At 41.3% G+C, this 21,958-nt stretch overlaps 1 protein-coding gene and 1 long non-coding RNA gene across 3 annotated transcripts in view; one reads left to right on the forward strand and one right to left on the reverse strand.

Annotated features, from left to right (window-relative positions):
* The window catches only part of LOC141765594 (uncharacterized), a 371,017-nt gene that overhangs the window by 275,339 nt on the left and 73,720 nt on the right, over window positions 1–21,958 (reverse strand). The window lies entirely within an intron of this gene.
* Window positions 1–21,958, forward strand: part of smpd3 (sphingomyelin phosphodiesterase 3) — an 80,050-nt gene that overhangs the window by 31,623 nt on the left and 26,469 nt on the right. Inside the window, exons 2-5 of one of the 2 annotated variants that reach the window (XM_074631649.1) lie at window positions 1,178–1,343; window positions 1,489–1,897; window positions 5,011–5,262; window positions 5,417–6,374. In XM_074631649.1, coding sequence (XP_074487750.1) covers window positions 1,596–1,897; window positions 5,011–5,262; window positions 5,417–6,374 — 1,512 coding nt within the window. In that variant the 5' untranslated portion in view covers window positions 1,178–1,343; window positions 1,489–1,595. Of the gene's footprint in view, window positions 1–1,177; window positions 1,898–5,010; window positions 5,263–5,416; window positions 6,375–21,958 lie in introns of both variants that reach the window. The other variant, XM_074631648.1, reaches the window with a different exon arrangement.

Below are 21,958 nucleotides of genomic sequence, written 5' to 3' on the forward strand. Positions count from 1 at the left end.
TTGATGGATCATGGAGTCATGTTATCGTGCTATAGATGTGACACTATAGCACGAGGGACCTTGTCACTCTGGTGGTCCCTGTGGGGTATATGAGGTTACACTGAGGTCAACACTCTCTTTCTTGTGTCTTCCTAAACCCTGGTTGCTGTCATGAATGAATTGATCTATTCATTATGTATTCATGCTGGCGGAATTGAGTCTTCCCTTTGTGGCTTGTGTTGTTATTATAGTCGGTTGTAAAGCATTCACTGACAGTCATTTCTGGTTAAGCCATCTGTGGGCAGGAAGATCTTTTAAACAGTAGTGGTTAGTATCATATTGATTGTCTTCCATTTTGTGACCACTTATTACCTTTACTTCTAGGAAATATTTCCACAGCCCATTTCCTATTAAGAAAGAGACCTTAATTATTAAAACGTGGCCGAAGCATTGTTCCAGTTACGGAATAGCTTTTATTAGTAGGCTACTTAAGCAATATTGCACAAGAGGGTGAGCTATACCATCATTATTGGCACTTCAGTGATGCTAACGGACGTCAGCCTCTTCCAACCATTCATCAAAGACTAAGTCTGTCATGTAAATCAAAATTAACCAAGTTTACTCCTCCAGGAAGTAGGCGGACCCTTAGTAACGCCCTAGCAACAGGGATGATAACTATAGTCCCTGTTGAGTCAGCCACCCAACTTGAGCTAATGCTTTCTAGAGATCGTGGGATGTCCCACACTGTGTAAATACCACACATTTAAACATAAAAACTGCCTCGCTAGCTCAATCTTGTTTGTGTTTTTTTTCATCTACAGATTTACATCTACGTAGCTAAATCTGTAGCACCGTGAGAGAGAGAAATGAGCAAGATGAACATTGATTTTAATCTGTACACTAAATGTTGGATAGGCACTAGCAGTGTTGAAACCCCTGACGCCCTATCAAAAAACAAAACACACTTAAACAGAACTCTTATTTTTGCCTGTGGCCATACGAGGACCTGTGGGAACATATATTCATTATGCATTCGCAAATATTAGGAAATTTACAAGGTTCATTTTGCTCCTAGCATGCTTCCATCAGAGCAAGTCAATCACTGATCTCCTGCCTCTTCTTCCTCCTTTCTCTCTCTCTCTGCTCCCCTCCCTATTTCCTTCCTCTATTCTTCTGTCAATCACCTCACTTTCTCCAGGTCCCGAGGAAGCGGTGATGTTTAATGGCCGCCCCCTCCCGAGGTCACCGGAGTCCCCGCAATCATAGATCCATCATCAGCGGAAAAGCTCTCATCATGGAAACCCCCTACCTCCAGACTGCGCTCCGTGGCCCCCCCTGTAGAGGGTGCAATTGCTGAGGCAGCGGTAGTGATACTTAGACAAGCTTGTCTGTGAAGCTAAATAATCACCCAAACCATGTAGTGTACCTCTCTCCAAGGAGGGGGGAGGGTCTACATTTGAGTCTGATTTCTTTTTTTATTTATTTCTGTTTATGTCATCTCTGGAATAGATTTGTGTTCACTTGTTTAAAGAGCGCATGTGGGTGTGGACATAGCGTGCAAGGTGAGGAGAAAGTGACAGAGAGAAAGAAAGAGAGAGAGAGAGAGGAGGAAAGAGATGGTCCTCCACACCACCCCTTACTCCAGTGCCTGTCTGCACTTCCTGGATGGCTTGTCGTGGAGCCTGGTGTTCCCCTGCTACTGGCTCCTGGACCAGCTCCTGGCTTCCTGCGTGGCCACTTCGCTGGAGAAGCGTCAACGCTCCCAGGACCCCTGCTCCTTCCTCAGCCTGTGTGTCCTGATCTCCGCACCCCTTTACCTGCTCCTCCTCCTCGCCGCCCTGCCCTTCGCCCTGCTGGGCTTCATCATCTGGGCTCCCCTGCAGGCCGTCCGCCAGTCCTACCTGTACACCTACCGCAGGTTAGTGTGGACCTTGGTGAAGTAGTTTCACTACTTTGTGTTTTCAAGTCATGAAACAAGTGAAATATTTAGTAACTTTTTAAGATTTTTTTTATTTACCTTTTGCTCCTTTCACGATCTAATCCCTCTAACCCTTACGAAAAAGTAGTAAACTTAAAGTTTATTTTATGAAGTATACTTAAGCAAAGTTCAAGTATATATTTCCCAAGTATACTTTATGTAAGTATACTAATAAAATGTGCTAGTAGTATACTTGTACGTGTACTACTTCAATACTTCTTGGCACTAAATTGACCCACTTTTTAGTCCATAAAAGTATACTTTTAAGTATACTTTAAGAGTAAGAATAATAAATATTGAGTACACAACTAGTTTACACCTAAGTTTTATTTTGTGCTGCAACTATACTATAAGAATACTGATAGTTTACTAGTTTTATATTTGTAGCCCACTTTATAGTTTATGAAAGTGCGCTTTAAAATATATTCTCAGTAAACTACTACTAGTTTAATAGTTTTTATACTGCAAGTATACTCGTAGCCCACTTTTTTTAGCAGAAATCCGTGTCTGCTACTCAAGTATACTTATTATCCTTAAGTATATCCCGATCAAAATATTAAGTCCAAGTAGGCATATAAGCCAAATATGCTTAGACTTTTCAGTATACTTGTCAGTATGAGCCAAGTATACTTAAGTATACTTTTGTTAAGTATATCTCTGGTAAGTACATAAAAAGTAAACTGAAAGTATACTCTTCTATTTTAAGTTTGAAAGAAGTAAACTAATAGCACACTTGAATAAACTTCTTTTCGGTAAGGGAAAATATACCGTGTACATTTTGCGTTGGTCATTGTGTGGCAATAAGGCTCAATAGAGTTGCAAAGCAGGAAGAGTTACCGTAATTTCCGGACTATAGAGCGCACCTGATTATAAGCCTCACCCAGTACATTTTTAAAGGAAAAAACATTTTGTACATACATAAGCCGCACCTGTCTATAAGCCGCAGGTGCCCACATTGTAACATGAGATATTTACAAAGAAAGACGGTACACAGAAAGAGTTTTCAAAGTTTTAATAACATACCTTAACTTTTCTTTCCAAACAGTGCCTGTAACGTGGCAGCAACACAGCAGCAACACGGCAGTAACACAGCACTAACAGGGCTGGTTAAAAAAACATAAAAGTCACTGTTAGCCGTCTTCATCTTCCTCCTGTGCACTGAAACCATGGAAGTCTTCCTCCTCAGTGTCGGATTTGAATAGCCTCAGATATACTTCGCCACACACTTTCTCAGTCTCTCTTTCGTTGTCGCTTTCAGTGTCACTCTCATCCTGAGGCAAATTCACTCCTGAGCTTGTGCTGTCCTCTCCGTCACGCAGCAGACCGGCTTTTCGAAACCCGTTGGTGATGGTGGATTTTTTCACACTGCTCCACGCTGACAGGATCCACTGGCAGACTTGTGCAAAAGTTGCTCTTCGCATGCGGCCAGTTTTGGTAAACGATTTCTCGCCGCTGGTCATCCAAGCCTCCCATTCAACTCGGAGTGCCACTTTAAATGCACGATTCACACTAATGTGACTGGCGGCCGTTAGAAAAATTTATAAATTGGCCGCATCATTGCATAAGCCGCAGGGTTGAAAGCGTGTGACAAAAGTCGCGGCTTATAGTCCGGAAATTACGGTACTTCAGGGGTACAGGGTTCCAGAAGTAAAGGGCTCATAATGTTCTCAACTATTTTCCTAGTTTACTGTATATACTAATAATTTGTTTTTAAACATCACCATGAACAAGTTGAAATACATTGTCAGTGGATGAACTCTTTGCACTCTGCCTTCATTTTGATCTCAACTACACATCTGTGAAGTTTTGTGATGCCAAATCAGGCGTTGGAGCGTAGATTGGGGGGGTAAATTGTGGGGTGTCAGTGGCCACTTCCCCCCTTTGCTCGGACCACGCCCATCTTTGAACTCAGCCTTTATTTTGAACTTTTCAACTACACGCCTGTAAAGTTTCGTGACTCTAGCGTGGTGACAACATCTGTCCACAGACAGACAGAAATATAAACACCTCGCAAAGCATTCAAGGCCTCTTCTGTGGTAGTTCCCACTACAGTAGGTGTCCCAGGGACCACATTTTGCCACAATGACTCACACACAGACTCACAAGGTGAAAACAATACCAGCGTCGCTGTCGCATAAAGTGGTGAGGCCATTGGCCCGATTTGGCGTTGTGGCTGGTGTGTAGTTGGATGGTCTCTAATTGGTCTTTCCTTCTGACTTTCAAACTGGCTGTTCTGGAAACAGACCATTTTATTGCCAATGTTCTCCTAAACTATGCATCAAAATTGGTTTCCGAATCTATTCGAGGTGAAAAATAGGCCATTTAGTTGCAGAGTCACGCTTCATTTTATATCTACAGTGCCAGTTGTTCCCAAGGTTTGGAGATTTCAAGAGGCAGAAAATGGAGTCATTATCTACTGTAAATAGTTTGCTCTCTGGTCTGGCTTCCAGCTGCCAGGCTCAATCAGTTCTCAGCGGGTGTTTGGTTATCCAAACACACACCCAAATGGCTACCCACCATAACCACCAACTTTGAAATGCTGTATTTAGCTCTGTTTGCTGTGGAAGAGCAGCAATATCTCACAGTAACTCAGATTTCCTAGTGACACACGATTTTAAATGTGATAGTTCCCTTTAGTAAATGTGTTTCTTTGACTATACTGCTGCCCCAACACTAATGTGGGAATGGTTTATTGCATGTTAAAGGTAGCCTACAGTACCACCTTTTTCCATAATATACGATCAAAGAGCAGTGATCCTTATGGGGCGAGTCAGTCGAGGAGGATAGACTCAGATATGGGTAGAAAAACATAATGAAATGAAAATAAAATGTTGGTTAAATGGACACCATACAACAACAGAAAAGGATATGAAGATATATATATATATATATATATATAAATCATGAGAGTGGTATTGCTCTTCTCATCTAACTTTCAACCAGAAAGTGAATAACCGTATTTCCTAAAATCAATCTTTCCATACATTACGGAGGGCTTTTTGTGTGCTCCAGAGCTTCTGTTTGACTTACTATTTGTTGCTATCCTTGTGCAGACCAGACAAACACCAGGCCGAGCAGGGCCAGGCCGGGCCAGGAGGTGTTGGCATTGGGGAATGGAGGCCACAAGGCAGAAGCTTCTGTTTCTGCAGTGCCAATGTATGCCTGCTGCCCGACTCCCTGGCCAGGTTCAACAACCTGTCAGACACACACAGGAGAGCCCGGGAGGTGGGGAAGAGGATCCGCAACGGTGCCAGTCGGCCTCAGATTAAAATCTACATCGACTCACCTACCAACACTTCCATCAGGTGAGGAGAGCTTGCTCCTGGGCTCCTTCTGCTTATGTCTTAGCAGTATAAGCATTTACTTGTGTCATTAATATCAATCAAACAAATACATTTTGAGTACTAGTTTCTTTCTTTCTTTCTTTCTTTCTTTCTTTCTTTCTGTTCCATTCATCAGTGCGGCATCCTTCAGCAGTCTTGCCACAGGTTTCCGCCGTACATCCTCTCTGGACCAGCGTCCAGACCAAACACACAACACCAACAGCCCAGCCGACAATGAAACCGAGCCCCTCACCGAGTGCCCAATTCACCCCTCAGGTGCCACCGACTGCCCCGTTCACCCCCCTGCAAAAGACAAGGGTTCCTCTGAATGCCCCCTTCACCCAGATGGAGGAGACATGACAGCGGACTGTCCCCTCCACCCTGCAGGGACTGACAGCAGCTCAGACTGTCCCGTTCACACCTCAGGGGAGGCTTCAGACTGCCCCTTGCATTCTGCGGGGGCTCCGAGTGGCCAAGGCCATCATGACTGTCCCATGCACGGGGAAGGGACCCAGACAAAACTCTCCTCAGACTGCCCACTTCACACCTCAGGGGTTCAAATCAGCATCAGCGCCCCAGAGCCGGACCCACAGGAGGAGGAGACCGAAACAGGGAACCATCGGCATGGCGACCAGGCAGGGGGAGATACGGGCAGCATGACTGCCTCCAGGGAATCCCTCGCTCGTTACCATAGTGGCGATGGTGGCGTAGGCATTTCCTCCAACAATACTCTCTCTCACGTCCCTCGTATGTCAATCTTCAAGCGCCCCGGACGAAAACGCCGCCACGGAGATGAAACATTCGACCACGAGATCTCTGCCTTTTTCCCTGCCAACTTGGATTTCTTGGCTCTACAGGAAGTGTTTGACCACGGATCGACGACTAGACTGCGGCGGCAGTTGCATCGCTACTTCCCCTACGTGCTGAGCGATGTCGGCCGGTACGGGTGGAAAGGCTGCTGCTCAAGGTTCAAATTCCTGAACAGCGGGCTGATGTTGGCCAGCCGCTACCCAATCCTGGATGCACGGTACGAGTGCTACCCCAACGGGAGAGGGGAGGACGCACTAGCAGCCAAGGGGGCACTGTTTGCCAAGGTCAGAAATTTGACTTTACTTTCTCCACCTCCTGTTCTTCTTGTTTTTACCGTACAGATGCACAATGCAAATTCCAGTCATATAAGGAATAGTTTGACACTTTATTTTAATTTGACTTCTTGCAAAGAGTTGGATGAGAATAATGATACCCCTCTCATAATTGTCCATTCACTATGGAATTAGAGCCAGAGGATGGTTATCTTAGCTCAGTATAAGAACTGGAATCGGGCAAACAACTACCCTGGCCCTGTGCCGTACAACTTGTTGGGGCAACCTCACAGTGACAACAAAACTCCCAGAAGTCACTGTGCCTGGCCAAGAACTAGTCTAGCACATAACCCCACTAAAACTTGTCATTTTTACCCTTTTTTGTACAAATTAAAGTGGCAGGAGGCAGTACATTTTTGGCAGGATTGGGCAAACATTTCATAATAACCTTTCAGCATATTGTAATTCAAGTGTTCTGAGAGAAAACTAGACTTCTGCTCCTCCTCATGGCTCTGTTTTCAGGCTTTAGAAAATCTAGCCAGTGACGGGAGACTTTGACCAATCACAGGTCATTTCAGAAAGAGCGTTCCTATTGAGCGTTCCTATAGGCTGTGCCTTTTGACAGAGCCAGGCTAGCAGTTTCCCCCTGCTTCCAGTTTGTATGCTAAGCTAAGCTAACCATCTCCTGGATTCAGACTCATATTCAATGGTCAGATTTGAGAGAACTCTTGGCAAGAAATTGTATTTGCATTTCCCAAAATGTTGAACTATCCCTTTAAAGAATTACCACCAAACAATCAGGAAAACAATAAAAGATTTTTTTTCCTGTCAGTACAGCAGGTGTCCTAAAGCTCTGTAATATGTCCAATCAAATTCTACCTACATGAAAAAAAAAATACTGCTCCAGCAACTTCATTATACAGTATGAAACAGACCAACCTTTTTGTCATCTTGTCATCTTGTCATGGTTTCACAAAGTATTTTCAGAGTTGTTGTCGCTGAAAGGTCAGTGGAGAGACCAGTTTAAGAAATGTCCTAGTCTATATTTAGACAGGGCTACTTTTTGTAGACTTTGACAAGACCGCAGGACAATGATATGAGTCCAAAGAATTAGACAACTTGAATTGTCTCCTCACTGTTTTCATGGAATGTTTTTTCTATTCACATTGTGGATGTAACAGGGAAAAGATTGTTTTTTTTCCTCTTTTCATTTCAAACTGAGCTGAATTAGAACTAAATGTCACTGTGGACCTAATTTGATGCTTTCCCTGCAGCAAAAATGTGTCTAAGCTCTGATCGCTGCTTGGTGCCGTTTCGGCCCGTAAGCTAATCCTGTCATCTCCGATGACGCTATCTGTAACTTTGGCGAGTTGATAATTGAATCTGCCCATTAAGTCTATTTATACTAAATGAACTTATTCTACATTTGTGAAAGAGAGTGCGAGTGTGAAAGAGAGCGTGAAAGAGGGGCGGTGAGTCGGAGTTTAAATGACCTGCCAGCTGTCTGCATTAATTAGCGTAGATCTCCGTAGTATGGCGAAGGCATCGTGATGCAAAATATTTTCTTCCGGCTTATAAGAACTTTGATACACCGGTATCCATCTGCTCTATTTACCCTTAGCCCGTTTGATGCCCTCATGTAAATAACGCCACTCGGCACATGTTTGACGCACTATTACCACAATGTTGCAGTGATGGACAGGCCGCAGATTGCAGACAGTACTTGGTAAATACACTTATTTACACCCACATCTATTCACACATTACGCATCTGTCATTGTGGTGAGAGCACGCACCACAGTAATTACAGAACACTCTCAACCTTTCAACATGTCCCACTGCTGCGTGCAAAAAGCAAAAAAAAATACATGTTGTCATTTTTAAGGTCTGCAGCGTTCCATGTTTGTTAAAGGTCCCATATTGTGCTCATTTTCAGGTTCAGACTTGTATTTTGTGTTTCTACTAGAACATGTTTACATGCTGTAATGTTAAAAAAAAACTTTATCTTCCTCGTACTGTCAGCCTGAATATGCCTGTATTTACCCTCTGTCTGAAACGCTCTGTTTTAGTGCATTTCAAGGGAATTGCAACGGAATTGCGTTGCTAGGCAACAGTTTGGGTACACGTTTACTTCCTGTCAGCTGATGTTATTTACATACACTGCAACAGGAAATAAACTGGGACACATTTAGAATGTTGACGTTTAAAACCGTGAAATTGTCTAAATATTGTATATTTGTGACATCACAAATGGACAAAAATCCTAACGGCTTGTTTCAAACACACAATTTCTGAATACGGTCTGTGTGTGTTTCTCCGTATATTGAGCGTTTTGATAGTTTAACAGGATTTATAAAGCACTTAAACCTGCCTTATAATATAAAAGACATGACAATCTCACTGTTTACAAAATGGGACCTTTAAGAAATTAGCATAATTCCACATATGTGTTTATGTATTGCATTGGAAACACATTGGTGGTAAAAACAATAACATGGCTTATAGGACAATTTGCAACTGAAAAGCTCAGGTTAAATGTTCAATTATCCAGACGTAATTATATATTTTTTTAAAGCTGTGACATTTGGATGCAAGCTGCCAGAAGACTGTTGGGTATGGACAAGACTTGAGTGAGTCTATAGTCTCTCACTTTACACTGCCCCAGGTTCTCCATTCTCTTGTGTATTTTCACAGTTGTACACCTAGAGGTGTTGGTCCACTCAAAATTCAATTCAGTCTATCAAAGAACGGCAGATTATGTTTAAATAAGTATTCTGTGATTCATCTAATGATCATTTTTATTATTGATGATTCTCTTGATTATTTTTTTATTTGTGAGATTGGTTGATTAATTATTCAGCTGATAAAATGTATAAAAAAAATAGTGAAAAATGTCCATCACAACTTCCCAGAGCCCAAGGTGACGCCTTCAAATTGCCATGTTTTGTCTAACTGACAGACTTTCAATTTACAAGCCGCAAATCCTCACATTTTAGAAGCTAGAAACAGCAAAAGGTTTGCCATTTTTGCTTGATAAATGACCGAAACTATCTATCAACATTACAATTGCATCTTTTACTATGCACATAGCAGCAAGAATGAAGGAGCACGGTGATGCTTTGAACGTCAGCATGGTAACTTGCTCACAATGACAATGCTAACAAACTACTGTTTAGCAAATAAAATGTTTTCCACACCCATTTGTGCCCAAAGACATTATTTAGTATGATCAGAAAAAATGCCATGTTTGTTCTGATTAGTAAATGTCTTGAAATTTAGTACAGATACTTTGGGCAAGTATCTAACAGTACAACTTTGAAATAAATATATATATATATGCTTCATTATACACATAATACAATAATAAAATATAATGGAGTATATTGCAAAAAACAGTAGTCCCATGTGCCAAAAGACTAGATAAACTCACTTTCCAGTTGTTGAGACATTTGAGTCTAGACCAAAGTGTTGGACTGACAGACCAACACTGCCATCCATAGAGCCATGCCGCCAGCGTAGCTAAAAACATATTTTGAAATAAACATTTTTCTTCATATCAAGATATCTCTTAAATAAAAATGTCTGATATAAACCACTTTACATCCCAAAATAAATGTAAATCTCTATATTTATTCAAAATTTGTTACGATACCATAATCCTTTGTATTGGCTTACCCCAGGTTTATTTACAATCATTTTGAGTAAGTTGATCGATTCTCTCGGTTGCATGCCTGGTGGGTGTGGTTCACTGTACCCAGGTCAGTATTGTGATGTAGTGTCTGTACAGTAGTGGGAGATTTTGCTTTTCTTAATATTTGTTGTTCCAGTTGTGACTGTCTTTATACTTGGAGGCACTAAACAGTCTTGCACACAAATGTGGAGACTTAAGAGTTGTTCCAGTAGCTCCACCTCCCAACAGTAACTGAGGGACATCCTGTCATGTCTCCCATTGCTTCTGATGTCTACATCATACATCGTCTACATTCATAACTTATACAGTGTGGAGGCCATTAGGCACTTTCAGCAGGACGACGGCTCGCATGTGATAAGACATGATGTAGTCTTAATGCATAGTGGAGCACTGGTTATACTCTACTAGCTTAAAGCTGCAGTGGGTAGAAATGGAGCAAATATCATTACCAAGCACCGCCCACCAGCCGGAGCACAGCCAATAGGAACGCTCTCTCTCCGAAATTACCTGTAATTCGCCAAAGTCTCCCGTCACGGGATAGATTTTCCAAAGCCTGAAAACAGAGCCATGAGGAGGTGCAGAAGTCTAGTTTTCTCTCAGAACACTTGAATTACAATATGCTGAAAGGTTATTATGGAATTTTGCCCAATGATGCCAAAAACTTTCTGCCTACTGCAGCTTTGAGAAGCAGGATGGGTTTATGACATTTATGAGCCGCCAGTGCACTAATGTGGGCCACATGCAGAGTGTGTGGATGGCAACCAGTGTACTTTTACCTGTTTGAGTTTCATTCATGCTTCTTTTGAAGTGCAGTCCTTTTTATAATAAGACAACACAGAGAGTTGTCCTTGGAGACGAAAAAAAACAGTAGCACACAGTGTAAAGCTGCTGAACACAATGTGCAATGAATCAGTGATGAAGGGAGCCACGGTTGTGTGTGTGTGTGTGTGTGTGTGTGTGTGTTCATTAATCAGCCACGTACTGTGGCTGTCAGGATGCGAGTCTGGATCGGATCCAGTTCCTGCTGGGACGGATCCGCTTTATGTGACCCGATGCTGATGCCGGGTACCTGCTATGTGTGTCCATACATGCCCTTACATATACAGAACCAGATCAAATGAAGACTCACTCCATCATCATCACAGCTTGCATGCTGACGGTCTCCCCCTGTTTGCCCTGCTGCCTGCTGGCTGTCACTGCAGCTTACAAACTGGCCTTACATCCCTGTTTCACCACCTGCTTGTATATGAGGTCATTCCAGGTCCCCCTGACAAGCTGGCTGTCAACCAGCTGGCAGGTACATGTCTTAATGCAAGCTGCTTATACTGCCAAACTGACAGAGAAGGAAAGCAAACAATGTTAAACAAAACGATTCTCCACCAGGAAATGCTTATTTAGACGGCAGATAGACCCACGTGTCTCCCAAACCAGCATGACTGACATGTCTGCCCCCTTTGCTGTAAATCTTCTTCCCTTCCTTCTTCATAATCAGCTTCCCATGGTTTGTTTAATACTGCAAACCCTAACACTGTACTGTGAGTTAAATAGCACAAAAATGGACACATTTGTCGAACATCTAGAAACAATTCATTGTGAGTTTTAAAGCAGCAGTGGGTAGAAATGCAGCAAAATATGATTAAAAGTTATTTTTATAAAACGGTCACTATATCGTGACAGCAGTGCATGAGACAGGTAATCTCAAAAAAATCATCTTCCTCTTTGTCCTCCGGTGCTCCTAATGGCATCTGCAAGATTTCACAGACCGGAGGAAAAACAAGCAGTAAGAGCTGATCTGGAGTCTGCCGTCCAGCTATGAAAGCCGGCTGTCAATCACTCGCGAACTCCGACCAAACGGTCAAACTAGGCAGCGCTGATCAAATATGAATCATTATTATGTTACTGTAATGTCTATTTCTCTCCTCAAATGTTTTCAGAATCATCTTGTAGTGCACGGTTTAGCTGATAAATGAGAAAGTTTGTGACCCAGCAGCCTGGTTTAGATCTGTTGAGGAAATACCAAGTACACACATGACTGGAGCACAGCCAATAGGAACGCTCTTTCTCTGAAATGACCTGTGATTTGCCAAAGTCTCCTGTCATGGGATAGATTTTCTAAAGCCTGAAAACAGAGCCATGAGGAGGTGCAGAAGTCTAGTTTTGAGGTGTTGAGGAGTTGTAGCATCACATGCTCCCTCTCTCTCTCACTTGTTAACGTTACGGGCCGTCGGTCTTGCAATGTCTGCCAATACACTAGCTGGCAGAAACCCATCTCATCTTGTCGTCACCCCAAAAAAACACATGAATCTTTTAGTAAACAAACACAACAAGGGGGAGTGAGAATGGGTTGCCTCAACCATCAATATTGAAGGAGCTTTTAGACATGCACTGTTTATTCCTTACTACTGTATACTCTGTTCCGACTACGTGTTTCTGTTCTCATCAATGGAACAACGTTCAGCATTTGGCTTTCGCTAGCCCTTCTTTATAACCATGTCTCCCAGCCAGCTGTAGGCTTTGATGTGCCCGCTGTTCATTCCTTGCCCCCTCTCCATCCTCGACACTTCTTGGCAGCCTTCCAAGGCAGTATCTTGTCGTGATCCTCACGTCCCCTCCATGAACCTTTGGTCATTCTCGCTCATTACTACTCGGCACTCCGGCTCACTTCGCTGCCAGCTGGGATGCATCTCATTAGATGCAGTCCATTTGATGTACCTGATGTTCATGCTGCGTTTCCCTTCACAGCTACCAGATACTGTGTTTGTTCTTTCATATCAAACACAAACAAGGATGCTCAGTCAAAAAATCATTGTTAAAGAAATGATCCTTGAAATTCTTTCCTTTTTCAAATTTGTGTTGTGTGAACTCATTACAATGGTGCTTTTGCACTTTCCCAGACATCACTTGTCAGTTAAATACATTGTGGGCGGTACTGTAATCATCTTCCATGGGTTTTCTGTTGGTTTCTGTTCTTTTTTCTTTTTCTGTTCAGCAATTATAGCTATGAATGTTCATGCTTACCACTAAGTTCTTCTATGTATTTACTTCAAACACACTCTAATCCTAAAACCTCCGGTTGCACACCTCAAGATTGTTAACTGTAACCATGACCTTTCCCTGACCTTGTGCTTTAGTTTCCATAACCATATTTTAACCTTTCCCATAATTGTGATCATATGTAAGTAACCAATGGCCTACATGTAGAAAATGCATTGTCATTACATTATTGAACATTATTTAGGGTTTTGCATAATCAATCAATATTGATGTTTTTATCTGGCAGTAGGGTTGGTCTAACAATGTTCTAATTTCTCTCGCGATATATTACATTGACAGGGTATCGAGCACATGCTTTATGTTTATTATTACAATTAACGTAATTTTATACCAAATTAGAAAATGAATTAAAAAAAGAGAGACACAGAGACGGACAGACAGAGAGAGAGAGAGAGAAAGACAGAGAGAGAGGGAGAGACAGACGGACAGAGAGAGAGTAGTATTTGGGTTTGACTAAACCTTTCTAATCGTTAGACTAGTAGTAGTAGTAGTAGTAGTAGTAGTAGTAGTAGTAGTAGTAGTAGTAGTAGTAGTAGTAGTATTAGTAGTAGTAGTAGTAGTAGTAGTAGTAGTAGTAGTAGTAGTAGTATTAGTAGTAGTAGTAGTAGTAGCAGCATCAGCATCAGTAGTTGTAGTCAAAGTAGTAGCAACAGTATCAGCAGCAGCAGCACTATAGCAGAAGACGCTGATATATAATGTTTACATACTCTTTAAAATGCTGACATTTGAGAGGACATGAGAGGAGCAACAATATTGGAGATTTATAGGCCAAACGCACACACACAAGCAGTGTGTGTGCGTGTGTGTGTGTGTCACTGGTTGCCATGGTGATTGGGTCAGTCAGGAGTGCAGAGGGGAGGGGCAGACCAAATCTAAACTGACAGACAGTTGTTTTTTTACAAATCCACCTGTCAATCCCTGCTTCCTAGTCAAAAAACGTCAAATCAACAAAATATTATTATCATCAGAGAGAAGAGACTGCCGAATGGATTGATGTTGTTTTTACGTGTGTAGAGTGAAAACTGTGATCATGGGAGCAGGCTAGAAAAGTCCCTTTGTCTGCTTTCTGTCTGACATTTAACATTGCTTTTGATGGAGCGGTTTGTTGGACTAACTCTAACTTTGGGGATCCTAGAGTCAAATGTGTATTTTAGTCCATAAAATGGAATGGCACAAAATTTCCTACAATTTGACCTAAATGTTATGTATGAAGAGTGAAAATTGTAGGTGTGGGAGCAATTTGTTCAGAAAGGTTTCAGAAGATTAAAAAAGGTCCTCTACACTCTATAGCTCTGATGTGACTCACTCTAGCTCTGAACATTCCGTCCAATTCACACCCATTAAAAACTCAGAACAAATCTGAAAACAGCATAAAACTTAAACTGTGATCATTCAAAAACTGTAAAAGATATAAAAAATCTGAATGTAAGTTTAATAGTTCAAATTCTTGTTACCCGTCTAAAGCTTAAATGGTGTCTGTAGCTGAAAGTATGCAGAAGCAGTAGCATTCCAAAGTGGAGTATGTTTAAGAGGATTTGAAGATTTTCTCCACTGAGTTACATTGTAAAAAAAAATGTCAAAAAAGCTTAATATCTTAAAAAGTATAAATGGTAGAAAAAAGTTGAATGTAAGCATTAATGTCCTTACAGAGCTGAATATTTTGATAGTTGAATGGTTTCTGAAGCTGAAAGTATGCAGAAGTAGTTATAGTCCAAAAAATGTACAGAAGAAAAAAAGTACGGAAGAAATAGAAGAAGTTGAATAAAGATTCAAAGAACAATACTGCCCATGATGTCAAAAATCGGCCTCTGGCCATCCACTGCTATTGTTCCCAGACTACTTTATTTCAATTATGAGAAATACAAATGCTGTTCTTATTATATGAATTCAGTCTCTAGCAGATCTAACTCGGGGCATGCTCATACATTCTCATAATTTCCCCATGGATGTATTTACCTGGAGAGCACCAACAGGTCAGCAACATAAATCTGCATTGTCTCTTGTGGGGAAGTGATGCACTAGAGAGAGAGGGAGAGAGAGGCAGAGATAGAATATTAATTAAAAAATGTTTCCCTAAAGAGAGAGCCAGCACTGGCTCTGTAATTAAAGCTTTTCAGTCTCAACATTTATCCCCTCTTATAATTATTTCAAACTACTAAGTGCATGGTTGAAGAGTTTGTGTGTTTGCCTGTGTGTAAATACACATTACTACAGATTAGGCTACAAAACAGGGACACACTCAAATCTAGATTGGATGGAATGGAAATCAATGGGAGAATTCCCAAAACCCACCACTGACCTTTAATAACCAAAAAGGACCTCTATTCACTATCGAGGTCAACTCAATTTATTGACAGAAATTGTTTTCTTATTCAGGGCCAAAGGGATTTCAGCCTCTCAATGCAAAACTGAATCAAACACTGGCCAAGGTAACAGTACACAACACGCCTCAGCTCTAAAATACAGTCTCCTTTTTCCTTTTAGCAGCAGAGCTCATCTCTGTCGGACCATCTATTCGTCTTTTATATTTACTCAGAATGGTTTTGTGTTTTTGATAATAAAGACTTAGGAACCAGGGTGCATAATTAGTTGGGCTCATACAGTTCATTTGTGGTTTCCAAGCTAAAGGGTCCAATATGCTCACCTCTGTAATACTACAGTACCTACATGATATTCCAGAGTTATATTTTGAGACTCAACTTGAGTCATGGTTAAGAAACAAAAATGAAGAATTGAATTGGACTTGATTGGTCACTGGAATTGTTGGCCTTGTTAACAAAGAACTAACACACCTTCAAAGAGAAAATTAAAAAAGAAAATTGAAAGGAAAATGTTTGAATACCATGTCATTTTAGCATCCAGCGCTCAGAGACAACATGTAAGTCTTTCAGTTCAACTTGTAAGTCCCGACAACTTAACCCTTGACTTGGATTTACCCTCAAAGACCTAGGACTTGGCTTGGACTAAATTGGACCTGTTTTGATTGACTTGAGACTCCACTCGAACTTGCTGTTGAACTTGTTTGATTTGAGACTTGATATGGATATGTCTCAAATTACTCAAGCCTTGACTCGGACTTGTCTCAACTGACTCAAGAGTTGACCTGGACTTATATCAACTGATCCAGGACTTGAATTGAACTTATCTCGCCTGATCTGCAACTTGGCCTTGAGCTTGTCTCAAAACAACTTGAGTCTTGGATTGAACTGGTTTTGATTGACTTGAGACTTGACTTGGACTTGTCTCAACTGACTCAAGAGTTGACTTGAACTGTCTTGTTTGACTTGATACTGGACATGGATATGTCTCAATTTACTCAAGTCTTAACTTGGACTTGTATCGACTGATCTGAGACTCGAATTGAACTTATCTCGCCTGACCTGCAACTTGGCTTGAGCTCATCTCAGATGCTTTGAGACATGACTTAAAGTTGTCTTGATTGACTTGATACTTGACTTGGACCTATCTCGATTGGCTCAAAGCTTGACTTGAACTTGTCTTGAATGACTTCTGTCTTGACTTAAACTCATCTCAATTGACCTGAGAATTTATTCAAACTTGTCTCAATTGACTCGAGATTTGGTACTTGACTTTAACTGGCCCAAAAGACTTAAAAATAGCTCTGTGATATACAGTATGTAACGAATGGGAACAGAGTGAAATGGATGCATCTTTGACAAACAATTAAGATATTCATTGGACTTAAACAACAACTTGTCTGACACAGTGAAGTGACAGCCAGTCAGCTACAGTCAGGATTCTATCTAGATGCCAGTAGATCTTCAGCGCTACATAGGATTCGCAGCAATAAAATGCCTTCTTGACTACACTACATTGCTGCCAAGCTTACATTGAAAAGACTGAAATAAAGTGGCCCTGCTGCTTTCTGCCGCCTGTCTGTCATTACAACAATTTGGCTGCTCGGTTTTCAAGTGAAGCGATCAAACTCATGCAAGTAATGCGTGGTGAAATCTCAGCTCACTCCTCGCCTGATGGTAAAGTTAAGGTAATTAGTTACAGCAGCCTTGGAGGTTTCATAATCAGGCTTTTATAACTCAGCTTGGTTTGGTCGGCTTCCAGTGTGAAATCGCCTCACAGCTCGTTTCAGTTCCGCTCAGTTCTGTCTCAATGCCCCTGTAATGAGAGGAAGTCTTTCAAAGTTTTATCATCTCATACCCTGCATTCTGACTCTGTTTTATTTTTAAAGACATGCAGTTAATTTCAGCATAAATTGCTTCTAGTCAAGCTCTCCTCCGTCCCTACACAGAACTCCAATTGCCGTTGGCATCATCTATACTTCATCTTTTGCATAGACCATTGACAAAATAAAATTGTGAAATTGTATCAGGGCTTAGAACATGATCATATGAGAGTTGTTATTCCCATGCTCTGTTATGTCTCATAAGTTGTTGCAGCAATTTGGGGGTTGATTGTTACACAGATTTGGTGCTAAATTTAACCATTTGTTACCACTCGGGAATTGATAAACAATGATCAGTAATCCCTCCAAAATACCACATTAAGACACCAAGACCTTGAGAAACACCATAGAAAAAGCCATGCTGTGATTTGGGATCAAAAACTTTTGACATTTGGAGATTTCTGCAAGAATTGCTCTTTCGGCGACTGGATGGCGAGCACTTGTGTTGTGTAAACTGCTCAGAAACCCCCTTATTGTCAATCTACCTAGTAAAGCCATCCATCCTCTGAATGCTCTAGGTCTCTAGTTTGTGGCTGTAAAGTTTCATGAGGCTGTTTATATAATTCCAAGACTGTTTGGGGACCCCAGTGTGCAGAAATATTCAAATACACCATTTTAGTATTGGTGAAAATAACACATTTGTACTGCATGCGAGAAACTGCATGTGATTCTCATAAAGTGGGCATGTCTGTAAAGGGGAGACTCGTGGGTACCCATAGAACCCACGAGAAAATGGCCATGCCAGTTTTTCCCCGCCAAAATTTAGCATAACCTCGTAGTGTTATTTAGCGATCTTCCCGACAAGCTAGCATGACATGAGCCCGCTACAACCTCCGAAAGACAGAATAGGGCCATCGGAGTTTTAAGGGGATAAACACACATAAGAATCCCCTCAGGCCTCTTGTCAGTTTCAGAGTGCACACACACCTATTGAAGCATATATAAGCCCCTGAAATTTTAATACAGATCGAGAGAAGAGCAGAGGGGAAGGAAGAGGGAGAGAAGGAGCAACAGAAAGGGGAAAAAATGAGGGCAGAGTTGGAGAGATGAGGGAAAAAAGAAAAGATAAGGTGATCCTTGTGGTGAGATTTACCCAAACTGAGAAATAAAAAGCAATGAAGGTATAAATGTCATGTAATAGAGACAAATATGGGTTTTAATATTACTTTTACAATTCCAACACATAATTAAATTAGGCTGAGAAGGCTCCTGCTAACATTTGTGGATTGAACATGTTGGCACTCTCATTTCTTTATGCTAAGCTAAGCTAACCTCCTGGCTGTAGCTTCATATCTATCATTTATATTCCTATACATCAATCTTCCCATCTAAATCTCTGTAAGAAAGCAATAACTGTATTTCCCAAAATGTCAAACCATTCCTTTAAATATGAATTACTAAAGCTGTGATCTTTATTATGTATGGAAATATGGAAAACTAGAAGTGCACTCGGAGAGCGGAGACCTCCGCCAAGGCAGGTTTCATGTACATTGCATGTAAAAGATTCCTGAAGCCAGATCATGATCCGGATCGCCACCAAAATCTAACGGATTGTTCATTGTGCCACACCCCACCCCTCCAAAAAAAGTCATTCAAATACATCGTGAACTTTTGGAGTTATCCTCCAAACGGACAAACCAACAAACCAACAAACCAACAAACCAATGCCGGTGAGCACATAACCTCCTTCCTAGGCCCTCGGCCTTGGCGGAGGTAATAAAGTATACACTACAGGTTTATAGTGTCCGCCTGGGTCAGCTGTTATCAGCAAACCAACACAGTCTCACGCATTTCCATTTACTCACATCTTATGCAACATTATTAGAAAAGCGAATGTACCATCTGAGAGTGCATTTAACAAAATTGGAGTCTATTCTGCTCTTCTAGCACCACCCGTTCTCCAAAACATTCATTCCATTAAGAGAATTTGAATTAGTGCCCAAATCTTCGGAGGGAAGTGTACGGCCTTTGCTGTAAAGTGTATTTATTGTTCTTCAGTCTACAATGTGAGCTTTGTGTTTGGTATTAAAGTGAAGCTAATTAGACTAATGCTTTATTGTGGCTTTTAGGATTTTTCATTAGGAGCTCCGCACAGATCCCAAGCCAAAACAGCCATCCCATTATTGCCAATCAGTCTCCATTTGTCTAAATAAAAGTCCTGTCCTCAGTGGGGTGCTTTAACACCATGGCTAAATCACCAGAGAGGTACATGCTGACTTTGTTCTTCATTACAGTTAGACATTAATTGATCGCAAATTATGCGTGTTGATGTGACGGAATGAGAGCGTCACACAACGAGCATGTTTTTAAGTCACTGTGAAGAAGTCAGTGGAGGTAAACAGGGAAGTTAAGAACTAGTGAGCAGACAACAATCACAGTAGTTAGATAAATTAACTCTACCTTAAAGGAACAGTGTGTAGCATTTGAGGGGATTTATTGGAAGAACTTGGAATATAATATTAATAAGTATGTTTTCTTTAGTGTATAATCACCTGAAAATAAGAATCATTGTGTTTTCATTACCTTAGAATGAGCCGTTTATATCTACATAGGGAGAGAGATCTCTTCACGGAGTCCGCTATGTTGCACCGCCATGTTTCTACAGTAGCCCAGAATGGACAAACCAAACACTGGCTCTAGATAGGGCATTTGTGTTTTTCACGTCGGCCACCATAGTTGTCCTACACACTTGGCATGCACGGGAGAAGTTTCAGTTTGTTGCAATCCGCAACCTTGCCGCTAAATGCCGCCGAAACCTACAAGCTGAACCTTTAAGCGAGTACTCATACTTTAAAGGGAAGTTCCTGTTTGCTTGTTTTCACAAACTCATTCTAATATTTGTATTTTGACTGACCAGCTCAGTTTTAACATTTTACTCACCAGCTTCATCACTGTAATGTGGGCAAGCTGTGACCATATGAAGATACAACTCTTCAGCAGATTTTAAGGGTCAACCATAGTGCTCAGATAGAGTCTCAGTCTCAGTCTTCAACCTAGTTTCCAATAGCAGCAGGCAGCTGATTTCAGTAAAAAATCGTGATAGACAGACAAAGATAGCCCCTGGATGGTGAACATAGTGGAACAATTAGCCAGTAATGCTAAATATTTCCCCCAGGAGTTGGTGGAGATGTTGCTCCGTGTCTGCTTCACTTATAAATAGGCAACTGTTTGTTTCCTTGTTTTCTATAACAACTTAAAGCAGCAGTAGGCGAGAGATTGGAGCAAATATGATTAAAACAAGTTATTTTTATAAAACGTCACTATATCCTGACAGTAGTGCATTAGACAGGTAATCTGAAAAAAATCATGTTCCTCTGTGTCCTCCGGTGCTCCTAATGGCATCTGCAAGATTTCACTGACCGGAGGAAAACAACCAATCAGAGCTGATCTGGAGTCTGCTGTCCAGCTGACATCTATGAGAGCCAGCATCGCGAACTCTGATGAAACGTTCAAACTAGGCAGAGCTGATCAAATATTAATCAATATTCTGTTACTGTAATGCCTATTTCTCTCCTCAAATGTTTTCAGAAACATCTTGTAGTGTACGGTTTAGCTGTAAAATGAGAAAGTTTGTGACCCGGCAGCCATGTTGAGATAAGTTTAGGAAATACCAAGCACCGCCCACCAGCCGGAGCACAGCCAATGAGATCACTCTCTCTGAAATGACTTGATTGGCCAAAGTCTCCCATCACAGGCTAGATTTTATTAAAGCCTGAAAACAGAGCCATGAGGAGGTGCAGAAGTCTAGTTTTCTCTCAGAACACTTGAATTACAATATGCTGGAAGGTTATTATGGAATACAAAAAATTCTGCCTACTGCCACTTTAATTCTGTTCAGGGTGGTTTAGGCTACATGGGACAGATCATCTCTCTATCACAGGGCTAACACATATTTACAGACAACCATTCACACATTAAATGGACAGTATTTTGGGGGATCTATTAGCAGAAATTAAATACAATATTAATAACTATATTTTTATTAGTGTATAATCACCTGAAAATAAGAGTCGTGTTTTCGTTAGCTTAGAATGAGCCGTTTATATCTACATAGGGAGCGGGTCCTCTCCACAGAGTCCGCCATGTTTCTACAGTAGTCAAACTGGCTAGTAAGAGCATTTCATGTTTTAATGTTACCTGAAGGCCGCCGTAGTTCTCCAACATGCTTGGAAAGGGATGGGTGTTGGGGAAGGGGTTTTCAGTTGGTTGCAATCTGCAGCCTCGCCGCTAAATGCCGCCAAATCCTACCCACTTTCCCTTTAACACTATACTGTGAAATTTAAAGTCAGCAGTTCACCTAACCTGTATGGCTTTGGACTCTGGTAGCCAACTGGAACACTTATGCAGACACAGGGAAAACATGCAAAAGTCCACTCACAAAAAGGCCAGCTGTTCTCCTATTAAATACCAAAAATAAATAAATAACACAGAAATGTGAAAGTTGGCCAGAGGATTATTCCTGGCAAAAACCTCGACAGACCGCAAGCTTTTAGAACAGCAGATGTAGAAGCTTTCATTGACTGGATGAACAGCAAATTACTATTGTGTTGCAACTAGAAATAGTCTTTTTTATGCATATATACAAATTTTGCAGCGTCGATTGTTACTCAAAATATGTCACACTAATTCTATGGTTTTACAAATATCCCG

Source organism: Sebastes fasciatus, chromosome 4 (genome assembly GCF_043250625.1).
Source record: "Sebastes fasciatus isolate fSebFas1 chromosome 4, fSebFas1.pri, whole genome shotgun sequence".
Classification (NCBI taxonomy): Eukaryota; Metazoa; Chordata; class Actinopteri; order Perciformes; family Sebastidae; genus Sebastes; species Sebastes fasciatus.